At 43.1% G+C, this 25090-nt stretch overlaps 1 protein-coding gene across 3 annotated transcripts in view; it reads right to left on the bottom strand.

The window, feature by feature from the left end:
• Positions 1-431: 431 nt before the first annotated feature.
• spop (speckle type BTB/POZ protein) overlaps positions 432-25090 on the bottom strand; it is a 74947-nt gene continuing 50288 nt past the window's right edge. For 2 of the 3 annotated variants that reach the window (XM_084036369.1, XM_084036371.1), the window contains 6 exons: positions 14288-14465; positions 9681-9736; positions 7460-7582; positions 5128-5270; positions 813-2389; positions 432-763 (listed from right to left, as the gene is read on the bottom strand). In XM_084036369.1, the coding sequence (XP_083892495.1) occupies positions 2245-2389; positions 5128-5270; positions 7460-7582; positions 9681-9736; positions 14288-14465 (645 nt within the window). In that variant the 3' untranslated portion in view covers positions 432-763; positions 813-2244. Of the gene's footprint in view, positions 764-800; positions 2390-5127; positions 5271-7459; positions 7583-9680; positions 9737-14287; positions 14466-25090 lie in introns of all 3 variants that reach the window. The other variant, XM_084036370.1, reaches the window with a different exon arrangement.

Raw genomic sequence — 25090 nt, forward strand, 5'->3', positions numbered from 1 at the left:
GCTGTACATTATCCCTTGCTTTTGTATTATTTATTACTACCTATACTTGCCATGTTGGGACATATATCAAAATCCACAAATATGCTTAATGTACTATATGTGTGATTTCGGTCATAGCGCACAGCACAATAATGTGACAATATTTCAGGGAGAACTTTATTGTCCACCAAGATGGATAATCGTCTTTGGTCCATCTGGCAGTTCACAAACACACACAGCACAACACAACACAACACTGTGTGGATAAAGTAAACACATTTAAGCAGAGAAAAACAAAATGAACAAAATAGTCTTTGAGCGACCGAGCAAGTCGGCTCGATGATAAATGACTTTGTGTGCACGTTCTTTAAAAGGGATGTTTACACACGGGACATTCTGAGTAAGCAAATGACTGGTAATGTGAGGCGTCCATGGCTCAGGAGTGAACTCAAATATGCACTTGTATTAAGACGATGCCAGATATCCCGGGAGATGGTCGGCCACGACCAGCTGTTTGATGAGGGGCGATTTACAGGGCTCAGGGATGAGCTCCCCTAAAGCCTGCTGAGCATTGACTTTGGTCAACAAATCGAATCCCTGCTAAGGTAGAAAGGTCCGGCCTGATGAACTGCAATCTAAGGAAGGCTACAGAGACCGAGTCAAACAGGCCCGCGACCTGAGGATGACTCACCCGGCTCTCAACAGCTGGATATGAGCCCTTGTGATCAGACGAGGTGAGCGGCACGTGCACTGGGGATTGAACTTTGATCACGACAGGATTAAGCTCGGAACTGAAATGTGTTGCTCACACACACACCAACACACACACACACACACACACACACACACACCAACACACACACACACACACTGATCAGGCAGCAAGCTGAAAGAGGCTGTGTGTTAATGAGTCAGTAACTAAGCATAATGAGAAATAATGATGATATCAAGGACGGAAAAGACATGCCAGACAAAATATAAAACATCTGTATTTTTATTGGTTCAGTCAAAAGGGAAATGTTCTGTGATAAAAGGTGAGTACAAAGTGTTTTTTTTTTCCCCATTATGGGTTTCTTTGATATATTTTTTTTAGAGCCGGGCGGACATTTTTATTAATCTCCTACATTGTGTTAACTCACTGGCTGTTCACACTGAATGGAAGAATGGAACCCAATTTTGTGCAGTGACAATTCCAATAAAGTTCATTCAAACAAGACAGCTGTGCCCCCCCCCCAGAGAAAGAGAGAGAGAGGCCGTGTTTGTGCAATTCCCATATGAATGAAAAGTATGAAGAAAAAAAGAAAAACGTGGAGCCGCTGATGGCTGGAGGATGAAAATGACATATGCGGTGTGTTCTGCAGTTCTCTAATTATTAAATTATTAATATTATATTATATATATATATATAATATTATATTATAATTATTAAAACCAGCTCAGTGCACTTGAGAATGGATATTTTGTGGGAAATCGGACTGCTCAAAAAGTAATCCAGTGGACCCAGTTGTGCCAGAACTCCAACCAATAGCTGATAATTCAGTCATTTAATCTGGCATCATGAACTCTAACTGCACGTCACAGGATAACCAATAGATGTTGAGGGTGAACACACAGTGTCTGTCCGGCTTAAGGCACAGGCTGGAGAGTGAACATTAAAACATGTCCATTTTTGTTTTTTTGCTCTAGTAAAAAAAAAAAAAAACCACAATGCTTTGTACAAAATCATCAACAATGGGAACAATCGTCCTTCACATTCTGGTTGGTCGATCCTTTTCACGTGTCTTTTCATAGTGAAGCACAGTTTGGGCTTTAACACTTGAGACAAACAAGACAATATGCCACAGTATTGTATTTACAGGGACTCAGCACTGACTTTTCCTTTTAAGCCAGAGATCAGTTCCTCGTGTGACTGACTCACAGATTATGGTTTTATCTTTCCAATACCCTTAACAAAAGGATTAAGGATATATGGAATACGCCTGGCTCTGAGCTTGCAATCCATACATATCCAGGTTTTAGATCTTATGGAAGTCTCCCCATCCCCACCTACAGAGATGTGTAGTACCTCCTCTGTGGCTTCAGTCCTCTAAGTCTCTGGTCAGCCCAGCTGAGCAGCTCCTACTAGACATATCCTTGCTTTCAGTCTCCGGCGCCTGAGGGTGGTGTGCAAGAGAGAGGAGGACTCGGGGGGGCGGGGGAGGAGCAATGAGGTTGCCGGTACAAGAAACCACAGCAGTGTTAGGACAGGCGAGTCCCTCCGCACCACTAGGACTGTTTGAGACGTTTTCTTGGGGGACCCAGGAAGGGGCACTGAGCCGAGGCCAGGGAGTGATAGGCCTCTGCCACCAGGTGTGGGTGAGAGGACACCATGGACCTCCAGCTGGATGTCTCCATCACATCAGCTGCGTGACTGAGAGAAACAGTGCAAAGAGAGGAGAAACAGAAGTAGAGGAAAGTGTGGAAAATGTTTAAGGAAAGAACTAAACAGTGACGAGCACAAGTAAACAAGTTTCACAAGCGCTTCGGGATTGTATGACTCCATCTGTGTAGTGCAGTCTGCAACATTAAGGATTTGTCATACCAGCTGGCAGAGCTGTTATTTACTTTATATTTTTAAATGTTTAACCCTAAAGGTCTTTTTCGGAGAAATAACATCACACAAATAAAAGGCAACTATCATAAATATGTAGGCAAGCGATGAGAAAGTCTGTTGAGTCACATGATATATGATATCATATCATTTAGCTCACTAGTTCCAGACCTTTTTGTCGTGACCCTTTCTAATCAATGAATACTTGCAATACATTTCACACATTATATACCAAAAAATGATGAAAAGCCTCAGGTTGCCAAATACATTTACAGAACATCCTGTGAGTCTTTTATTATGTATTTAACTTAGCATGTATGTATATGCAGTACACCTTTGAGCCACATGAGGGAGCCTGAATATTCGTATTCTTCTGATAATTGTAGCCTTTTTACATAGAAAGTACGACTGTTAATTAGATTCAGATAGTTTTACTGATGAAAGAGAGGGACGAGAGCCTGTTAACTCCACCTACATGTGTTTATCTGCTTGTATTTATGAATAAACATGTGTTTCCAATAACGCATGCAGAACATAAAGTTTTCAAATGTATATATCTACATAAAATCATTAGTTTACCAATTCAAGATGATATAAGTTGATCCAGAATTGGCAGTTCATTTACATACGAAAGTACGTCTTTTCACAATTCATAAATAAAGGAAACGCTGATACAGTACATGAGGATGGGAAGGAACAGAAAGCACAGTGATGATTATTAAAGAGGAACTTCACATGAATTAATAATTCCTAATATAGCTCTTTTTTTTGTTTGACTCCATGAATTACTGGTGCTTTTCAATATATTTTTAACTCTTTGGAGTCCTCCTGGTTGGAGCTTCTGCAATATGAAGCCAAAATGTTCATGTATTTAATTTCTGATCAGTTTAATCCACAGATGTGTTTCCATCAGCGGACCCTGTGGCGGTATTCAACCTCCTGACAGCCTCAGGGTGCTGGGCTGCACTATCACGCACACCGCTGTGTGGCCTTTAATGACATTTTTCATGTTTTGCTGTGTGTATCTAAACAACAGCATGTGTGCCTGTTTATGTGTGTGTGTCGTGGCATTGCTACACTTGGCATATGCGTGGTGTGTGTGTGTTTGTGTGTGCTCCAGACCTCCAGCCAACCTGTGACCCTCCCCTGTATGGATGAGGTGACCCCCTGCTTACAGTAATGGCCAGTGTGCTGAGGCTGAGGCAACAGGCCAGCGAAGGGCACGAAGAGAGCAGCCACAGCGTGAGAGGGAGGAGGAGGGATGGACGGAGGGAGGAGAGAGTAAGACAGGGAAGTGAGGAAGAGAAGCGGCTGCAGAGAGGGACAGGAGCAGTGATGTGAAGGTAAATTAAAAAGAGGCCAAACTATGACCTCCAGCCAGTGGTAAACAAGGCAAACCACCATTATCAACAAAAAATACTTTCAGAAAAATAACTTTTTTCCTTAATTTCCTATTTCTCACACTGTGTTTGTACTACTTAATGTGATTCCTCCAATGAGTTTACTCTGGCCTTAAGATTCATGTTTGGCTAAAAAAAAAAGGTGGGTAAAGTCTATTCTCTAAACAAAGTGGATAAAGAGTGTCTGGGTGACTTTCCTCTCCGCTCCATCCCTGGGGAGGATGAATAAACGAGACAGAGGTGGGTTAAAGACAACTCCTATTGTCTCCACTAAATGACTGTAAGCTGCTTGTAAAGGCTGGTCTGGAAAGAGGTTGAGGTGCTACTGGGGGGAGGATTATTGGTTCCTCTGTGTCGTCCGTTTTCTATATTCGTCCTCTAAATTGATTTTTGTTTTGTTGCTGTCCATTGTGTCCGCAGGAGGAGCGTTGATAACGCTTTGCTGGCCAGGAGTCCCCAGTGGCCAATTTCCCCACCACCACAACAACCGCGTGGCAAATTAAACTGTCATAACGCCCATAACCACAATTAATGACTGGGATTAGGGGCAGAGATCTGCATTATTGAACACCTTTAGGCATACATGAGCTCTTAAGCACAGAACAGGGGTGGAGGCAGGGAAGATGGGAGTGAGTGGAAAGGGAGGGAGATGGAGCTCGTGCAGGAACAAGGCCCGGAGATGGAGTAAAGCTGTAAAGAGAGGACAGGGGAATGAACAAAGGGATGGATAATGTGTCTGGCTCCGAAAACAGAGGGAGAGTATTTAGGTGTAGTGACTGGGAGAAAGCATTCTGTTTCAAATGGGCATTCAAATAGTGGATCAATCACCTCTCCGTAGACATGAATAGCATTCATTGCTGTTAATACGGCAGTCTTACCTAAACAGGCTGCCTGCAACGCGATTAACATCAGCCGCTGAGCTTTATTGCTAAATGGCCGATATGATACGGCAGCAAAAATGGTCCGATCTGGGGATTAAATTAAATTTCCTTGGGAGACAAAAAATTCCTCCCACTGAAAATTAATGACTTCCTCTGATGAAAAGCTAACTGTATAAAGTGTGTGTGTGTGTGAGAGAAACGGGAAAGAAAAAGTGTTTGCATAAGCGCGGAAGTAGTCTTGGAGATGAACAATCTGGGGGCAGGTAGTGTAACTCACTAGTTGATGAAGTCGACGGCCTGCGTCTTGAGCTGCTCGGCACTGTGCAGATCGGCGAGGATGAGGATCTCGGCGGCGTTCTCCGCACTCAGACTCGTGCACAGAGCGTCCTCGCACATCACCTTCAGCCTCTCCAGAGCATACTGCCGGTGACAGGGGAGCCGGGGAGGGAGAGGAATACAGAAGGGAAACCAAATTACTTAAGCAGCGCTGCCACAAATAACTGTTGTCGCACTGTGTAATGATACGGAAATACCGAATTACTCCACAGCAGCGGCAACAAGCCTCCGATTGAGTGAGGAATAATATAGCAAAGAGAAGGAAGAGCGACAGTTAGGCAGACTGAGGGGGGAAACACTTCAGAGGCAAAACCTAATGTTTAAAAAATTGCAGTAACAATAACCGTCTCTAATATTCGTACACACTTCAGATTGAGTCATGCCGGTTCAGTAGAGACGACGAGGATTTCATATTGAGCGCAGTATTTATTAACACTAATGATGTAAAGGAGCTCATTTAAATGAACTTCCACTAAATAAGACTTGTGCGAGGATGTCTGAGACTCACATAAGTAAGCGAAACAAAGTGTTCTCTGCCAACAACCTCGAAATATCGCTGAAAGAAAAAAAACAAAAAACACTAATTTGAAAATGCAACTTTGCTCTCAAGCGTGAAGGCTGCAAGTGAGGTGAGGGGATATCAATATTTCTCTCCTGAAAAATGCAGAAGACATTCAAATCAGTGTCTGGGTTTTAAAAGTCCTCCCAAAATGATTTGGCAGATTTTTGTTGTTATTGAATATTTCAAAACTCCTTTGACAAGCTTATTGCTGTAATCATAGAAATGATTTAATCTTAATGTCTGCATGCTAACATGCTCACATTGACAACCATAACATGCTGTTTATAGCAGGTATGATGTTTACAATGTTCACCATCTTAGTATATCATTTTTTTTGCAAATTAACACAAAATACAAACAGGATGATGGAAATGTCATAAGTTTTGCAGGTTGTGGCAAGTGTTCAAATACTGGTGCTACATTAAAGTGATGGTTCGGAGTAAAATGCACCCGAGGTAATTTCCACACTGACATCCAGCCAAATACCCCCTCAGAAGCATTTTTAGCGATGGTCAACATTGGTCAAGATAGGGCAGCCGAATGGCTCAGTACTGGCGCGAACGGTACATTATGTATATTTCGTAAATTACCCCACTAATAATGCATGGAATGTTACCAAACTTCTGCAGTAGTACACAAAAGAACACTTGCCTGATAGCTTCTATCCTCGGCTGCTAACGCTACCGCTGCAAAACATTTTTATAAATGCTTGTATTATCAGGTCAACAAGTGTTGACAAGTGTTGACCTGATAATACAAGCATTTATAAAAATTCAGCGAAACGTTTTCATACTCTCGCGTGAAACTCGCGTCACGGAAACAGCTGGGTAAATACGGAAGTGGCGTCGACGCACCTGTAGCGTTAGCAGCCGAGGATAGAAGCTATCAGGCAAGTGTTCTTTTAAATAAATAACTTTCAAATGCCTCGTTTTGCGAGTACAGACCCTATGTGTACTACTGCAGAAGATTGATAACATTCCATGCATTATTAGTGGGGTAATTTACGAGATATACATAATGTACCGTTCGCGCTAGTACTAAGCCATTCGGCTGATAGCGGCTATCTTGACCAATGTTGACCATCGCTAAAAATGCTTCTGAGGGGGTATTTGGCTGGATGTCATGGTGGAAATTACCTAGGGTGCATTTTACTCCGAACCATCACTTTAAGTCAGGGGAAGCCCAAAGTTGTTAACAATTCATCCTATGGGGACCATGAATGTATGTACCAAGTTTTGTGCCAAACCATCCAGTGGATGTTGAGCTGTTTCACAAAAGAGACAAAGCTGACCTGTGTGAATGTCAGTTGGCCTCATCCTGCTAACCGTTAATGCCTGCAACATTTTCCGGCAATTCATTCAACAATTATTGAGTTATTGAGCCATTAAAAGTTGGGAAGATAAAATCCTGCTTTATAACGAGCAGCTTGATACTAATAATAAAGCAAATGCAATACGCTCTCAGAAAACTTTCTCCCAAGTTAGAGTGGAGGAGTAAACAAACAAACGATGAGGATTCATTGTATATCTCCAACATTTATATTTTCTTACAAAAATGTGTGTGTGTGTGTGTGTGTGTTCAGAGCTTGAGGAGAATTTTAGGGAAGGCATACCAGCTTAAGTACATGCACACGGTAACAGATGCTTGCATATTCAAACACACACACACACACACACACACACACACACACACACACACACACTCCGTGTACCTTGTCAGCTGCAGCCAGCAGGTCATCAGCCATCTTGTCCAGGTTGGGGGCCTTGCCTGTGTAGATGAAGCACATCATCTCTTTGAAGACATCTGGCTCCACGTCATTTATCTCCACACGGTTCTGACGAGAGGACAGGGGGAGAAGAATACACACAGGGTTACAGAATGAAAGGCCAGAGAAGAAGAAAAAAGAAAAAGAAATCTGAAGAACCTTCTGAACAGTCTGACCACGTTTTAACATTCTAGTTAATTTATTTAATTCTTTTCAGCGGATTCCTGAAAATTAATCCTGAACATTCATTCCTTGACGGCGCCTGCAGCCAGCAAAGTAGGTTTTATCACTCGCTGGCACAGTGACGGGAACCTGAATCTCTCCCTCTGCACCGAGAGGCAGAACAAAGCAGTAAACCAATTATAACGGTGCTTTATCGTCACCACGGTGACCAGCGGCGTTTTAGCAGGGTCAAGCCGAGTGTACCAACAGCTTAGTGCGTTTGTGTAAACTCTGACCGCTCGACAGTAACACAAACACACCAACAAATAATGGAGGGAGAGTCTGAGAACAGCCGGGTTGAGTTTCCAATGTGCTGCAGCGCCCTTTTACAGGAACACATACAGCACACATCAATACCAGGCATGTGAGCTCACATATAACGTAAAAACTAATAACCTGCTCCATAATGCACATCGCATCTGCGTGTACTTATTAGCCTCAGACTTGAAAAATACAATTTCTCATCACAGCCTGTGCTTTCCCACTTCTGCTTGTTTGCACGCAAGCGAGGAGCTTTGACATACAGAAGATGGAAACTTGACTCATTTCATTCTGCTGATTTTTGACTGCAAGGTGCGTCAGAGTGCTAATGAAATAAAAAGGCAAAATAGCAGCACGCTGCAAGTCACAAGAGAGGAGCGAACAAGGCTTCCTTCACCTTCCTTCTCATAAACAGATGATGCTTCTGTAGTTACAGTGTCTGAAGCTCCCCTCTATCCACAGAGCAGTCCTCCATTAGAGTGCTTCTTTATGAGCTCATTTGTCTCTCCTATATAGAGTGCTGCGGTAGAGTGTTAACCCATCTATCTGTTTTCTCTGACGCCGTATGGGGACGTGGCCCACCATCTCTCCCTCTTTCTGATGAAGACGCCCACTTAAACAGCAATTAAGATGCACTTCCTGCCTCTAAGCTTCATAATTTCCCTGTTCGAGGCGCGCAGGCATCAATATTCCGCTGACATGACGGCTAAATCACCAAGGTTCAATTTCACCACCTCCTACCAGATGAACACAACCAACTGTAGCATGGTGAGCCATGGCACGCACACACACACAGAAATACACACACGGACACGGAAACACACTCACATAAAAACACACACACACAAGCATAAACAAGCTCAGATGCAAACACTGCATGCGTTGTTGAAAGACGTGGACACTAAACCACAAATATATTTAAAAATGTAAAATAGCCATTTTTTCCAACACATGGATAAAGATTGAAGAAAAGGTTGTGTTTGAAGAGCCTCGTCGAGTGTCAACCATCGCATGGACAAAATATATTTTTTTGTTTTGGTTTATTTTACTTAAATGTACGAATATTTGACCTTCAAAATGCTGGTGAGGAAGAAATGCTCACACAAACTACGTTATACTGTACGCATAGAAAGTGTTGCCATTACATAGTTGGTCCACCAGAGGGCACTGACAAGTTTATTTTTAAATTGTAAAATGCTCAGTACATAACAGTTCTTAAATAAAGTTATATTTTCAGGAATATTCATGTTGTGTGTTAACGTTAAAAAACAAATATTATAGTCTTAGATTTTTTAAACTCAAATACTGATAATCAAATATCCAGTATTGGACAACCAAAGGGTTAATTCCGATAATGCCTTACAAACACATCATGGTAGACAGCTAACATCCTCCTCCAACCTCAATTCCACACTGGGAACAGTGAGATGATGAACACACTGGTATCGTCTCATTTACTCTACAACCAACAGCTTGCACCTTCGGAATGCTTTTCAAATTCAACGCGTAGTGGCTTTAAAGACACCAGATAGTAGAGTAGCAGTCAACAAGACATGAAGGAAACAGGTTTTGAGAGGTTTTGAGAGGTGAAGACTTCCTGACGCAACAGAGAGAAAGATTAGAATTGAGAGTTTGGGCTCGCTGCTGAGGGAGCAGGAACAAGAGAGTCAAGTGCTCGACTCACCTTCTTACTCTCTTCCATCTCGTGCTCAAACATGGCACTGAACACTGGCGAGCGAGCTGACAGAGAAACACAAGACAGAGAGAGAGAGAGAGAGAGGGAGAGTGAGAGAGAGAGAGAGGGAGGCTTGTTATTGTGTGTAATGTTGATGCACGGTGAGGTCTCTGATATGCGTTAACGGCCTGCCACGGGGCCGGAGGAGAGCGAGGGGGATGATTGACAGCGGTGACAGCAGCAGAAGCATCACGTGGAAAAAAGCGAGTGCGGCTCCGACCCGCCAACTGACTCGTGATGACCTCGGAGGTGTGTTAACCACTTTAATGCTCGTTTGACACATCGTGCTTTAATTAGGATCTGTCTTCCTGTTTTGATAGCACGGTCGCCTGCTGCCACTCAACAGACTACTGTATTATAGCATGCTGCTCAGGCTTATTTCCATTTAAAAAAAATAATACTCACATTTTTTATTATTTTTTTTTTTTAGCTTTTATGTCCATACAAATCCCAAATTTGTTCCGTCTCTTGCTGCAAGAGGACACTGTTCACCAAATTCAAAAAAAGTATTTTTGAGGAAAGGACAGTTCAGATTGCGGCTCCGTTTACAGAAAACGAAGCAGAAAGTGGAGACAAAAATGCAAAAGGGCTGCTGATTGCGTGTCAAAGTCCTTCAAAGTAAAACAAAGTGTGTTTGCAATGCAAATAGAATTTGTATAACGTGAGTTTCATCCAGATTTCGTATTATTGATTTCCATAAACAGATTTTTCTCCACACAAATCACATCACAGTTTCAAAAACCAAACCCAGTGACCCCAAAGTACTGGAGCCACTGATAGAAAAGGACACATGGATTTTAATGTTTGCGTTATTATCACTGTTTAAGTTTCCTCTCTGACTACTTCGGATGCTCCCCCAGCTGGAGGTGTTATGTTAAATCCCTTGCAGAAACCGACCATGTTAACTGTCTGATCCAACCACAGCACCAACAAATGATGTAAATCAGTCTCATTTCTGTTCCTTGAAACCACGGCTATATGATAATTCTGCATGCTTCAAATAATCACCGCATCCTGTCTCCGTCGTTGTGCTTAAGGCAACATCACAGAGGATTTACTCCCTTATCGCCGTGACAGCGGTTCGTCTCGGCCGAGGATGAACCTCACAGACAGTCTGGGTCTGAACTTCATTACCAGTTGTTGTTTAACAGCGGAGAGAAAGTGTCTCTACAGAAGGTTAGGACTTTAACCCGAAGGCCTTTTACGAAAAATCCAATATCAACCAGCGTGCTTCTTCTGATACGGTTCACTTATTAATGATGTGTTACATTACTGTTCACGAATGAAATGAATGCTTAATTAGGTAATGATTAAAATTTAACAAATGTTTTAACACATTATTAAGTGTGTGTCAAAGTCACTGATATGCTAATTAATTTAAGTACTTAATAATGAGTTATCATCCTCACAGCTAGCATTTAATTATTCATTTGAAAGCGTGACGTCATCCATCAAACTCCACACAGGCCGCAAATAAGTAGAATGCTGATAATATCAGTATAATGTGGACCACGAAGTGAAGGGAAAAGTTATTAATGGGACACGGTGGTTATAAGGTCAGCACCTGCTGCTTCGGGCGTAAATCTAATCATCAATTAAAGAAGTAAAATGAAGTAACATCAGGTCCCACAGCATTCAGCCTGTATAATGAGATATTCCAGATATGCTGTGACTTCCAATCAGAATAAATTCCAAGGTCAGGCCAGGAACTAAACCTCTATCCACCACAACTTATAAATAAACAGCGTTAGCTTTTCATTTCTGTTTTCAAGTAAATCAAGTCTGGTTGTCAAGATCTTTTTTACAAAGATCCTAATTCCTTTAAATTATGGCTGTGGCAGGCATCTAAATAACGTTCCGGTCAGTGTCGGAGGGAGCAGGATAGGTTTTAACCACACAGCAGTGGGAAGATTTAAGTGTAGAAGCTCAAAAGTTGAAGTGATGTTTAATAAACTAACAATCGGGGTCACAAAAAATGAAAAATGGATCATCGTAAATCGTTTGTTTTAATACACTTGTGTTTTCTCTTTCTTTTGTTTACATGGGAGGCGGAGCTGGAAGCTGGACAAACAAATTACGATTTTTGGATGGTTGATCTCAATAATGATGAGGATTTTACCATCAGAAAATATAACTGACAGACAGAGAAGAGAGAGTTTGTTGAGTCATCCAGGTCAGATGACATCTAGATGTGCCAAGTCACAGACAACTTCATTCTTGGTTCTTTGTAGTCACCTCCAAATAAACAGCTACGTCAGTCAGAGACATGGACTTGGTGTTGCTGCCGATCCTTTCGGCAGATATCAGGTCAAGTCACTAACTGACCAATGAACGGCTCATGAATGTGTGTGTGCATCCTGGAATGGAAAGCAAACTTAGCAGCTAACGGGCAGGTAAGACTATGGGGACAAATCTACAGTAAGTCTGTCTGGTGCAGCTCAATACTGGTGAGCTCATACTGCAGCAACAAAGGGAAGGGGCGGGCGAGAAATAGAGAGAGGGATAGGGGGGGGGGGGGGGGGTCATAGAAAGTGAATTGAGGGAGAGGAGAGAAATTCGGAGGAAGAGAAGAGTAAACAAGAAAGAGGAGTGAAGGGAACTGAGCAAGATTTGAGTGACATAAATACTGAAATGTAAGGAAGACCAAAAACAGAGGGATGTGAACACAGACAAGGAGGACGGAGTGAGACGGGAGAGAGGAACGAAGAGAGGAGGAGGAAAACAGAGACGGGAGAAAATGAAAAACATGAAAGTAGAAGAAGGAATATTGAGAAAAGGTAAGAAGGATGGAGAAAAGAAAAGAAATGTTGAGAGACATAGAGGGGGGACCGATGTGGTATAAAGATCACATAGCCAATGTGATGCCAATTTGAGTTGCTCTCCCTCCTTCGTTTGATCCCTCTCTGTCCATCTCCACGGCGATTAACGGCCGGGAGAGTTGTCACGGGAACGGCCGAGAGGGGGAATAACGAGGAGGAGGGACGTCATCTGGACCAAGTAGAGCGGAGAGGGAGAGAGAGAGAGAGAGAGGGAGAGAGAGCGAGAGAGAGAGAGAGAGAGAGCGAGAGAGTGGGAGACCCCAAACCACAGCAGCACATAATTAAAATGGCTCCTCACACACACATTTCAACAAATCCAATAATGAACAGCCGCTCATCCCTCCACAGAGGCACACAGTTCACCAGTTTCCTCAAACCTTTCACTATGTGACGCTGTCTGTCATTAAAGTGCCAATATCTGCAACAAGTTGCTCACCCCGGTGTGCATGTGAGCACGACAGGGCGAGGCCAACGCACACTCTATGAAGGCCGACGCAGGCTAAGTGCTAATGGGGCCAATGGCTGATACTTTCGATGGAAATTCAATGTATTAAAATGTAACCATCCCCCTGGCAAACAAAAATTAATCATTAAAATGTTTAATTTGATGAAGTACTTCCGAGGGAATTCCATTCTGATCAGAGAGGGAAAGCATTTGAAGGAGGATTTAAAACTCTCAAATAAAATCCAGGATAATGACAAATATTTACTCCAACTCGTTGGGAGGTTCATCTTAGAACTTCAAGTCAATTACTTGTTACTTGTTAATCTGGTGTCTTTCATTGATTTCCATCTGTAGGCAACGGGACAAGATTTTGGTATCGGGGGCGAAGTCCGAGTAGTATTGACCAATCACGGTCGAGCTGGCTTTGGTTGAACGCACAAGAGGGGGAACACGTTGGCCGAAATGCAATGATTTTGATTTTAATTAGCTTGAGAACTGTATACTAGTGAAACAATGTGATCAACTCAGACTCTCAACTTCAGTGTCGTAGCTCAAGTTGCTAATCAGATTGCAAACAACAAGCAGAGCTCAGCTATCCGCTGGCTTCTGAACCTTAGAAATACAGAAATATCTGTCGTCACACCGATAGTTTTCTTAATAATGCCTTTTTATGATGCTTATGTGTTATATTATGTACTGACATGTATGGTTGTTGATGTTGATACTCTTTTATGCTCTTTGTGCAAAGCTAATTCCCATAGAGGCAGAAAAGATGTCACTCATTCATTTATTTGTTCATTTTGTTTAGACACCAAATTTGATAACCTATTTATAAAGGTAATTTTTCAAGCATAAATGGAACATATTCACTGGTTCAAGCTTCTCAAATGTGACGATTTGCTGCTTTTCTTAGTTTGAATTGATTATAATTTCAGTATCCAGGTGTTGGACAAGATAAGCAATCTGAGGACTTCACCTCGGACATAAAATGCATGTTAATGTGTGTATAACTGGAGTTAACGTCTCCATTAGTCCGTATGATGCTACGTTAACGACCTTGTGTATGTGCCACATGAGAATAACCATCTGCATGACGTGAAAGTTAAGTTAGAGACACCACAACAGAAATGTAATAACATGAACAAGGTTTTATACTTCACATTTAAGTCTAAGGGTTTGGTCATAACATCCATCCTATGATATTTCCCCACGCAAGCGACACACAATGCTTCGACCATCTGAATGATGAGCAGATGTCTTTACACATCACTGAATTAAAAGGATATTCTCACCTGCCAGGATGGCTTTGTGCGCCAGGAATTTTTGGCCCGCAACACACAGGGAGCAGTCGGTGAATCGAGAGTTTTCCCACAGATCTCCGAGCTCCTCGGCCAGCCTGCAGTCAGGAACCTTCACCATGTTCATTGTGGTCTCGCCTGAGATGTTCACCGAGTCCTGCACCACACTCACCTGGAAAACACACACGAAATACCACATTCATTAACTCTGTCAGGATCACGGGATCGGTCGCTTGCTCATCTGCGAGTGAGTGAGTGTGCGCCTTTGCGTCTGTCCACAGCCAATCTTGTATTCTGCTACAGCAAAACTGCTAAATATTTTGCTCAAGGACCTCCTGTGGTTGCGCTGGGCCACACTTCTCAAAACACCTTGTATTGCCCGTTTTATACTGCAATTGGTTGCCTGGTGGTAGGCGTTGCTATTGATGAAACCCACTCATTTTGAATGAAGTGAGTTTTACGCCGCCTTACATGTCACTGGCGTATAGAAGTGTGGACCAATTGTCGGTTATATTCATTCAATCACACAATAGTGGTGGCTCTCTACACCATTCTAGTTTGCTTCTTTAGCTGCCTGCATACATAGCAGCACTTATACATCCAGAGTTTTCAAGGGTGAACTGCTCCTTTAACACACTCACAGGTTCAAACTGGGGCAAATAAAACGCATGCACTGTTTATAAAAAGAAAATAAATCAGCTGCGAATGATTAATGTGGGTTCCTTTCCTCGGTAATCAATACATCAGACATTCAATGAGGCTATTCAAAGACAACCTATTCTTCCTTCTTTATCCAATCAGATCGGCTACGCTCTCAAACAAGCCAGAAAATCGGCATTGTAATCAAATTGGGTGTGTGAGCGTGTGTGTGTGTGTGTGTGTGTGTGTGTGTGCATGAGAGTTGTCTTCCCTGCTGACTTCACCACCTGTTCCAGACAATGTCAACCAGACTCATTTATCTCTCAACAGGACTCACTGCAAACACACACACACACACACACACACACACACACAGACAGAAAGAGAGAGAGAGAGGCTCATGAGCACAAACACTCTCTCTCTCTCTCTCTCTCTCTCTCTCTCTCTCTCTCTCTCTCTCTCTCTCTCTCTCTCTCTCTCTCTCTCTCTCACACACTCACACACACACACACACACACACACACACACACACACACACACACACACACACACACACACTAATTACTGGGTAATTTCCGACAGCCTGGGCTGACTGACTTGCAGTTTTGCTCCTGCTTGCTGTGTCATATAATCAAATAACAGGTAGTTACTGATACTGAGAATACAGATAGTTAGGGATTTCAATATTTACAAAGTTATTTACTCACTCACAATTGATAATAAACAGACAGCTAAATACAAGCATTATACCAATTTTAGAAAAAATCTACAGTAGTCCTTGATGGGGTAGCAGTAATAAAGTATTAAAGTGTGTCTGGTTCTTCTCGAGGTCCTTGAATCAATTTAGCCAATAACATCAATGGTGAGTAAGTCTAAGTCTTAAATAGAAATAAATCATCCAGTTGAGTCATAAGTAAAAACAATAGCAATGACATCTGGGAGAGTGCCGTGCTGTAGCCTTGTGCGTTGTTTCCGCCCATGATGAAGCTGTGGCCAATGCGTAGCGTCTTACAGGAGGCAACCGTGAGTCAGGCGACAAGGCAGATGGAGGACGGAAGGAGCTGGTTAGATGGGGGAACTCATTAATGTCCTGGATGTCCAAGCTGTTCGCAGGCGGCCTGGGGGACACAGCCAGCAAGGCGAGGGTGGACAGCCTTATTCACCCACAACATGGAATGTGTCCCTACGCTGGAGTGCCTCCTGCGTTTGCAGCTGGGGTTGGTGTCTACGCCAGACTGTACAGAATATGAATGAAGTCTCCGTGACATAACCCATAGGTTTCTAAAGAGCTGCCGTGAAGCTCAAAGTGGCTCCAGCGCCATCTTGGCAGTGACAACACAGGCTAACTAAAAAATCGGTGGAGCTTCAGCGGGCTGGACATGAGAGACGACACACGCCTGTCACTCAAAATGATGACTCCCTTAATTATGCTTAACATTAAGCGTCAATATAATTCAAACAGAGGAGAGCAGATTTGGTTTTCTGGTTTTCCTCCTGAGCCAAGACTCCTTGCCTAAAGTTGGGATCGGCTTCCCCCGACCAAGGGGATTATGGACCGAGCCTGAAGGCCATGGGAGCAGTTATCCTGGGCTGTGGCTGCAGTTTAAACCTGTCTGTCTCCCTGAGTTAAGCCAGCAAGTAGCAATGTCTTCCTTTACTTGTGAAACGATAACATGGCAGTTTCCACACACAGCTATGGTTTTATAGCTGGACCCCATGTAAAGTCAGCAGGTTAAATAGCAGTGGTTTATTCCCGGTTGGTGGTCCCAGACAGCTGAAATCCTCGAACGCGGTGGGTGGTGGGTGCTTCACCCAGGACTCCCACAGTGATCAAAACCAGCAAAAACACAGAAGGAAACCTATGTTAAAAACCCTGATGGTGTTCTGCAGACCAGAACAGTTGTCACATGTCTTATTGCTTTAAAAAAAAAAATATTCTCATTATAGTTTTATATACTTTGTGTGTTTTTTTCCTCTATTTTTCTGTCCGGCTGCAACTACTGAATTTCCCCTCTGGAAATCATGTATCATAACAATTCTGCTAAAAATAACTAAATATCTATTGGAGGTACCAACACAAGTGGAAATCATTTGGTGCTGTCCTAAATTCCAGTAGGAATAAAGGGCGGTATTTGACATACCAAACTGACTAAAGAAAACAACTTTGTGTGAGATAAAGGTGAAATAATAGTAGACAGCCTTGACATAATCCTCCGCCAGGGCTGCGCTTTGTCACCAATCCCGTTTGTGATATTCATGGACAGGATATCGAGGCGTAGTCGGGGGGAGGAGGTTTGCAGTTCGGCGTGCTGCGGATCACATCGCTGCTTTTTGCAGATGATGTGGTCCTTCTGGCATCATAGGTCTGTGACCTCCATCACTCACTGGATCGGTTCGCAGCCGAATGTGAAGTGGTCGGGATGAGGATCAGCACCTCTAAATCTGAGGCCATGGTGCTCAGCAGGAAACCAGTGGATTGCTTGCTCCGGGTAGGGAATGAGTCCTTACCCCAAGTGAAGGAGTTCAAGTACCTCAGGGTCTAGTTTGTGAGTGAGGGGACAATGGAACGTGAGATTGGCTGGAGAATCGGAGCAGCGGGGGCGGTATTGCATTCGCTGTACTGCTCCGTTGTGACGAAAAGAGAGCTGAGCCGGAAGGCAAAGCTCTCGATCTACCGGTCAATCCTCGTCCCTACCCTCACCTATGGTCATGAGGGAGGGATGACTGAAAGAACTAGATAGCAAGTACAAAGCCGAAATGGGTTTCCTCAGGAAGGTGGCTGGCGTCTCCCTTAGAGGTAGGGTGAGAAGCTCAGTCATCCGTGAGGGACTCGGAGTAGAGCTGCTGCTCCTTTGCATCGAAAGGAGACAGCTGAGGTGGTTCGGACATCTGGTAAGGATGCCCCATGGGCGCCTCCCTAGGGAGGTGTTTTAAGGCACGGGGAAGACCTAGGAGTAGGTGGAGAGATTATATCTCCACCCTGGCCTGGGAACGCCTCAGGATCCCCCAGTCAGTTTTGGCTGATATATTGTTACTTTGATTGAGCTATATTTCTTACCCGACCATGAAATACAAGATCTAATTAACACTATAATGATTATGACTATAATAAGGTCAGATTTCAAATGAGGTGCAGCCTTATTTAATTAGTGTCAATCTTAAAAATGGCATACTCTCAACATAAACCTTTTATAGAAATGCCAAAAACATGTACATCATATTTTCCACCAATTCCTTAATAATACTCCATTATGTTATACAAATTATTTCCAATACTAAATAAAATCTAAAGATGTTTTCATGTCATCCTTCATGTAACTTTTCATTGCTGACATCTCCCTAACACATTCAGTAAACTGCTTTAGAGAAAAATCCCCACAAAGTGACCTTGCTATTAAAGCCTGAGGGATGCTGACACCCATGCCCCCCCCCCCCCCCTCCCCTCCTTAAAAAAAATAATCCGTCCTCATCCATCCCCTCCGTCCATCTGCCCGCCTATTCGCCCAATAGCACATCCATCCACCTATTCAACTTCAACAAAAAGAGTCCTAGAATAGGAGGAGAAGCACATACAATAGACAAGTGCACGGCAAGCAGGAAATTGAATGTCAAGGAGCCTTGTTTGCTCCTGATGGAGGTTTGAGAGTTAGCCTGGAGGGGACAGAAAGACAGAAGAGAAAGAGAGACATAAGGAAAGATAATAAAACAGAAGAAAAGGGTGAGAAAAAGGAGGAGAGACAGAGAGAGAGAGAGAGATTGGGAATATATAGGGATAATAATAGGCAGAAAGAATACAGATGCAGAGACGAGGACATCACACATAAAGGGGGTGTGGGTTGTGAGAGGGGTGTTAGCAAGGTGGGATCTACAGTCGGAGATGGCCTCTTATAAACAGCAGCTCATTTCTTGCAGAGAAATGACAGGGACATAGTGAGAAGAAAATGTGACTTTTCTGAAGAATAGAGCATTCATTGTGTGTGTGTGTGTGTGTGTGTGTGTGTGTGTGTGTGTGTGTGTGTGTGTGTGTGTGTGTGTGTGTGTGTGTGTGAGAGAGAGAGAGAGAGTGTGAATGTGTGTGTCTGTCTGGTTTCCATAGCTGGGTCTATTAATCACACTCCAGGGGGATGCAGGTCTGTCTGACTGACGTACATCCATCTCCTAACACTCGCAGAGGAATGTTCTTTTTCTCTCTCTCTCTCTGACACACACACACACACACACACACACACACGAGGAAGAGACAGACCCGTTCACAGACACTGGCATTCATAAAACACTGATTAGCGATACAGAAGGCCTGGTAGAAAGGGAGTTTTGTGTGGAGGAAAGGAGGGGAGAGGGATAGAAGAGAAGGGGAGAGGGAGAGGAGACGGGAGAAGAACAACAAATACAGAGAAGAGAGAGAGAGAGAGACAGAGACAAAGAGACAGAGAGCAGAGGACAGAAGTTCAGTCAGCTCAAGTTGGAATGAAAAATGGCTTTAGGAGAGGAGTGGGAGGAGGGCGGCGCTGTGGCCTGAGTACACACTGAAAAAATAAACAAGTCTGAAAAGTGAATTGGAAAGGGAGGCCAGCGAGCCTGGTCAATGCATTTCAGTATAAATAGCCCAATTAGCATGGCGGAGCCGTCGCTGGGCTCTGAGACGCAGCGTGGCAGAGCCAGTCTAATTACTGGCTAACTTGACCAATTATTCCACTGTTTAACCAGGCAGAAACGAAATCGCAGCACCTGGTTATTTAGACACACTGGCTGCCCCGACAGTCTTCACGCCATTAGCTGTCATCTTCAGTCATTGTCAACCACCTCCTCTTTCTCCTCCAAACACTCCCTCTCACACTGAGTGGATAGGGATGGAGTTTAGCTCCATTTGTAGCTCCATTTGTAAATGCAGAATAGACCAGCATCTATGATATTAAGTCTATCATATGAAGCATTATAGATATTGTTTTTCCTATGAAGTGTAAATGGAACTGCAACTGCATTAAGTTGCGCAACCCTGCCTTCGCCCATTGACAGCTGGGATCGGCTCCAGCCCCCCCGCGACCCTGAATACAGGATAAGCGGTAGGCGATGGATGGATTTTGACCTGTGATAGATGAGTCAAGAGATCATTAAAGTGATTAAAATGCATCCTTAGGGTATCATGAAAGTCTGAACCAAATGTCATAGGAATTCATAAGCAGTTGTCTAGACATTTCACAAAAAGCAACAATTCTAACCTGCTGTTGGTGCCAGAGGGACAGTCAGGCCATCACCAAAGTCAGTAGGATTCATCCTCTGAGGACCAGGAATGTCCGAAATTACATGCCAGTCGATCCAATAGTTAAATATAACTATTAACTTATTTCTTAATTTAATGTCGACTTGTCATTATCATCAAGTTTCTGGTTATTTACCTTTTCAGAGAAATCTGGTCCTTTTTACCTATTGTATACCAGTCATCTACATGTCAATTAATAGTGTAAGTAATGCATCAGTGTAAATCAATGGCAAATTCTGACCTGATGGTTTTGGGGGGTCACCAATGTCACCAATCTCATTAAGAATCAATCATAAAATATCTTTGCCAGAACGCATTAACTGTCAGGTCTGCGTGCCCCGAGATCAGATCTTGCTCGCATTGGGATCCAGACCACATGCCGAGTTGACATGGCTTGCATTGAGTTCAGATCTCAGTGAGATGTGGACAGCATGTTGGCACGACCAAGACAATTTATCAAACTTGGATCACCTTCACCCCCACAGGAGTTCCTCTCTCGAGGAGAGCAAAGGGAAGAGAGGAGGAAAACCAGGACTGGAGCCCAGCTGGGTTCTGCTGCAGAGTCACGTTTAGTTACTGCTGATGACAATCAACCCGATTTGAATGCTTCAAAATAAAACCGCTATAAATAAAGAAAAAATAATGGGGAACTTATAATGTGAAGAATTTACAGGAAAATGAGCTTAGGACCAAATTAGTGGAGCTGTGTTATTGTTTAAACACATCTACTAATACTGCAAGGAGGCAGAGGACAAGTAGCAAAAATAACAGGACACTTTTATTCTGAACAAAAATGTGTTCCATCGCTTTACAGCAACTCTTAAGACCAGGACATTAATCGGAGCCCCATCAGATGAGGCAGGTTGCACTGAGGTGACATGCACATATGAGGACACAGCTGAGTTCCCATCTGGCGCATCCGTTCACAAAGGTCGCATCGGAAAGACAAGTGTAACCACGGAATTAGTCCCAGCAAGATGCTGGACTAACCGACCCACTGACTTTTATTAATTCCCCAATGGTGTTTATTATAGCAATGATGAAGACAGAAATACATCCTGTGGACAACCGCAGGTAAAAAAATAACAGTAATGAAGAATCATCGCCGCTATATCACCACAATCATCGTTTGTTTTGTTAATTAAGTTCCCAGGATAAGTACTTATAAGCGCTCGCCTCCCAGTTAGTTCCACAGACATCAGGATGGATCTGTCGTAAGCTCCCTCTCAACCCTCCAGGCAACGTAGAGTTAATATTGAGTTTTTCGGTACCCAGATGATTTATTCATCAAGCATCAATCTTTTTCTGCCTGTTTACCTGTTTGTTTATGGATTTACAGCGTTTCGCCATGTGTGAAATAGTTTGGGGGGTAAATTTAATCAAATTAAATTCATTAAGTTATGGAACTCTTGTTCTTTCCTTTGTAACTGATCTGCATTTCTGCTGACTTTATGGGTAAAGAGGCATTCATTATCTGTGGAATATCCCTAAGAACTCTATGCATTTGTCAAGATATGTCAGTCACATATCACACATTTTCACCGCTGTCAACACATGGCATTCAAATTTAATCTTTAAATAATTCTACTCTCAACATCTCATTCTATCTATATCAGAAGGGCTGCTAGTCTATCCACATGCAAGCTTTGGAAAACAGGTATGTATTATACATAGTATGGTATGACTAACAGAAGTAAGCACCTGTTGATTGGGGAAACAATGGAGAGCTGCTGACAGGCAAAAGCACAATGTCTAATAATGTAATGATCTTCCTAGAATCTATGTAGTTGTGTGTTTTTGTGACAGATGACCGATCTATCCACAGACTTGTGTATGCATTTTTTGAGACATTCTTCTATAGAATAAACAAACAAAAGCTGACAGAATGAGGAGGAAAAAAAAAAAACCTGGCAGAGGCATGGTCCGACAGTAAGTTTCGGGAATGGCTGCCAGGTTTGCAAACAGCTATTGGCAGAATGTAAGGCGCATTTTAATTGTTAATAATGAGAGTGATGATGGCAAAATGGTTTCTATCTTTACAGCATTAACTGCATTATACCTGCACTATGTTTCAAAATGAAAAGCCATAGTAGTGATGCCACTGTACAAAACACATGTATTCAACAGAATGATTCAATTATGACACATTCAATATCTAAGTCTGTATTAGCTGACAAATGGGACAAAGGGTAAAGTGAGCAGTAAGCCCAATTTTCATTAAAATCCAAAAATATACCCTCAACACGCAGGCAAACGTTACAACAGCTTAATAGATCTGCGATCTTTAAACTTTTCCTCTGAACCCTCCAAGCACAAAGCTCATCGCCAGCTTTTTATGATGCATGACTCGCCCTCCGCTCTCTAGCCAGCCAGAGTAAACAGGCTTGATGTCACGGACCTACTCTGCAGCCTCGCTTTCTCCCTCTTCCTTTCTTATTCATCCTCACCACCCACTTTTAGATGTTATTGCTCATGAAAATCAAAAACACTCAGAGCAATGACAGGATATTCTGAGTAAGCCGCCCTCTGGCAGATGCAAAAGGTGACTGATCTGAGCAAAACTGAAAATAATAGCAGAATCTGATTTGCTCCCGACACCATTAAACAAACATAGCCCCAAACCCCAAAGCCATTAAATAAAAGGCAAAAAATAAACACTGCACTGGCTGTCCTCAGAAGACAATAGCGAGAACATCCTTTTAATTACAGGCTATTCATCCAAGTTGTATAATTATAATTATATTTCAGCCACCTTATTTAACCTATACAGCGCTTGTACTGTCCTAACAAGATACTGTTTGGTAGGTCTTTTGTTTTGGAGCACAATGTATGACGTGCTTTGTGTTTCTGTGTTTGCTTTTAAGAAAAACCCCAAGAAAAACTGGCCAGTGACAAACACTGCGTTGAGGCTGTAAAAATAAAAGAACATAACGTAATGTTGCAGGCTGCAGACTCCTCAGCAAGGTTACCAACGTTACACAACGTTCTTCTGAAAGTAGACTTGCAGTATGAAACACATGAAAGTGCTCATGATTCTTCACTCAGATTTAATCTTACATAATCACACCACAGTATGTACCTACTCATGTGCTACAGCGGCCTTTCTGTTGGCCGTGTCCATTACAATAGCTCAGTGCGCTGACAGGTGGGCCGGCCTGCTATGGACACTGAGGTATTTAGGTATATCTGCACAGACAGAGGCACATTTCATGCATGGTTGGAAGTCAAGCTGCTGAATGAGCGTCGTGGCCTGTGTCCAGATTTACAGCCAAGCGTGTTCTGCCTGGCCAACCCTGTTCCACACACACACACACACACACACACACACACACACACACACACACACACACACACACACACACACACACACACACACACACACACACACACACACACACACACACACACACACACACACACACACACACACACACACACACACACACACACACACACACACACAGAGAGACCCAGTTTCACCACTGGCAGTGAGCATGAGCCTCTGCATGGTGTCTGTGAGCACCAGCTATTTGGGTCTCGTTTTAAGCACTTTTGTTTTCTCTGCTGGAAGATCACAGACTCTAAAGTGATAGCTTTGAGACTCTGAGGCCCAATCTAAAGTGCTTGAAGGAAATGTTTGGACAAATAAACCAGATAAATAAGCAGGCAAAAGCCCCTTGTTTGTTCAGTTTCTGCCATCTTTATCTTGGGAGAAGCAAAGAGCTTTCGGTGGGATTAAAAAGACCTGTTGATGTGGTGCTGCTGTTGCAAAGGGCAATATCTATTATAGGATCCTTAGCGTCTTAAAATAGGCGACGACGAGCTATCACAGTAATCATCCCATTGCGGGAAAAAAGGTTCAAGCTTGTGCTCTGTTTGCTCATTCTCCTTCTGTGTCTCGTCTCAATCAGCATTTGTATTTCCATTTCTCTAAATTTGGCCCTGATCCCCTTTTCACAATCCAAATCATCTCACCATTTTCACTGTTTGCTCCCCAGAACTATGCAAATATATTTTACCTAACTTTCCAATTTTCCAGAAATGAGAAATTGCTTTTGTCTTCAATCACCCCCCCCCCCCCCCCTCCTTAAAAAAACAAAAACAAAAAAAACCTCAGTATACATCCTTTCTCCCTCGTCCCATCCTCCTACCTCTTTCTCTTTATCCTGCTCAGAAAGCTGGTTAGGTGTGTGTGTGTGTGTGTTGCTCAGTGTGCAGGGAGGGAGCAGCTGGAGCATCTGCAGTCGTCTCCTCTGACAGCAGCACGGCATATGGCAGGGCCCTGTGAAGGATGGGTGCTGTCACCCGGCAAAGTGCTTACCCACCGACAGGAGAGGAGAGCTGCACTAACACCATGAGGAAGAGGAGGAAACAGCTGAACATCAGCACCCTACTCATTTATTCTCCCGCCGCCAACTCGCCCCAGGAGGAAGGCACTGAAGAAAAGACCTCCGACTGGCTGGGGGGCCGGATTGGTGGACTCACTACAGCTCCATATCACAATGTGCTCGCTCAGCAATGCTCACTTCCGAATGATCAGGTGGAAGATCTTATTTAAATCTGTAACATCAAATTATTGCTAATGCTAACTTCTTCCTGTGATGATGCATCTATAAAAGAAAAACTGCAAACAAAAAAGCATTTTTCATTGAGTTTACAGCCACAGTCTGTGCATATATTCACCATCTGATTTTACCAACACAGCAGCTCGGCACACAGTCAGCTCCTGGACTAAACTTGGCACTGAACCTCCGAGACGAGATCTGCAAGTGAATGAGAGCTCACAGTTCAGAGGCCGGATTTCACCGAGCTCCAAAAAGAAATGACTCACCGTGATTACATTTACTTTGGTCAACTACCCGACACTGAAAGTATTACTTGTTTAATTATATACAATG

The sequence above is a fragment of the Eutrigla gurnardus genome (genome assembly GCF_963514095.1).
Source record: "Eutrigla gurnardus genome assembly, chromosome: 20".
Lineage (NCBI taxonomy): Eukaryota > Metazoa > Chordata > Actinopteri > Perciformes > Triglidae > Eutrigla > Eutrigla gurnardus.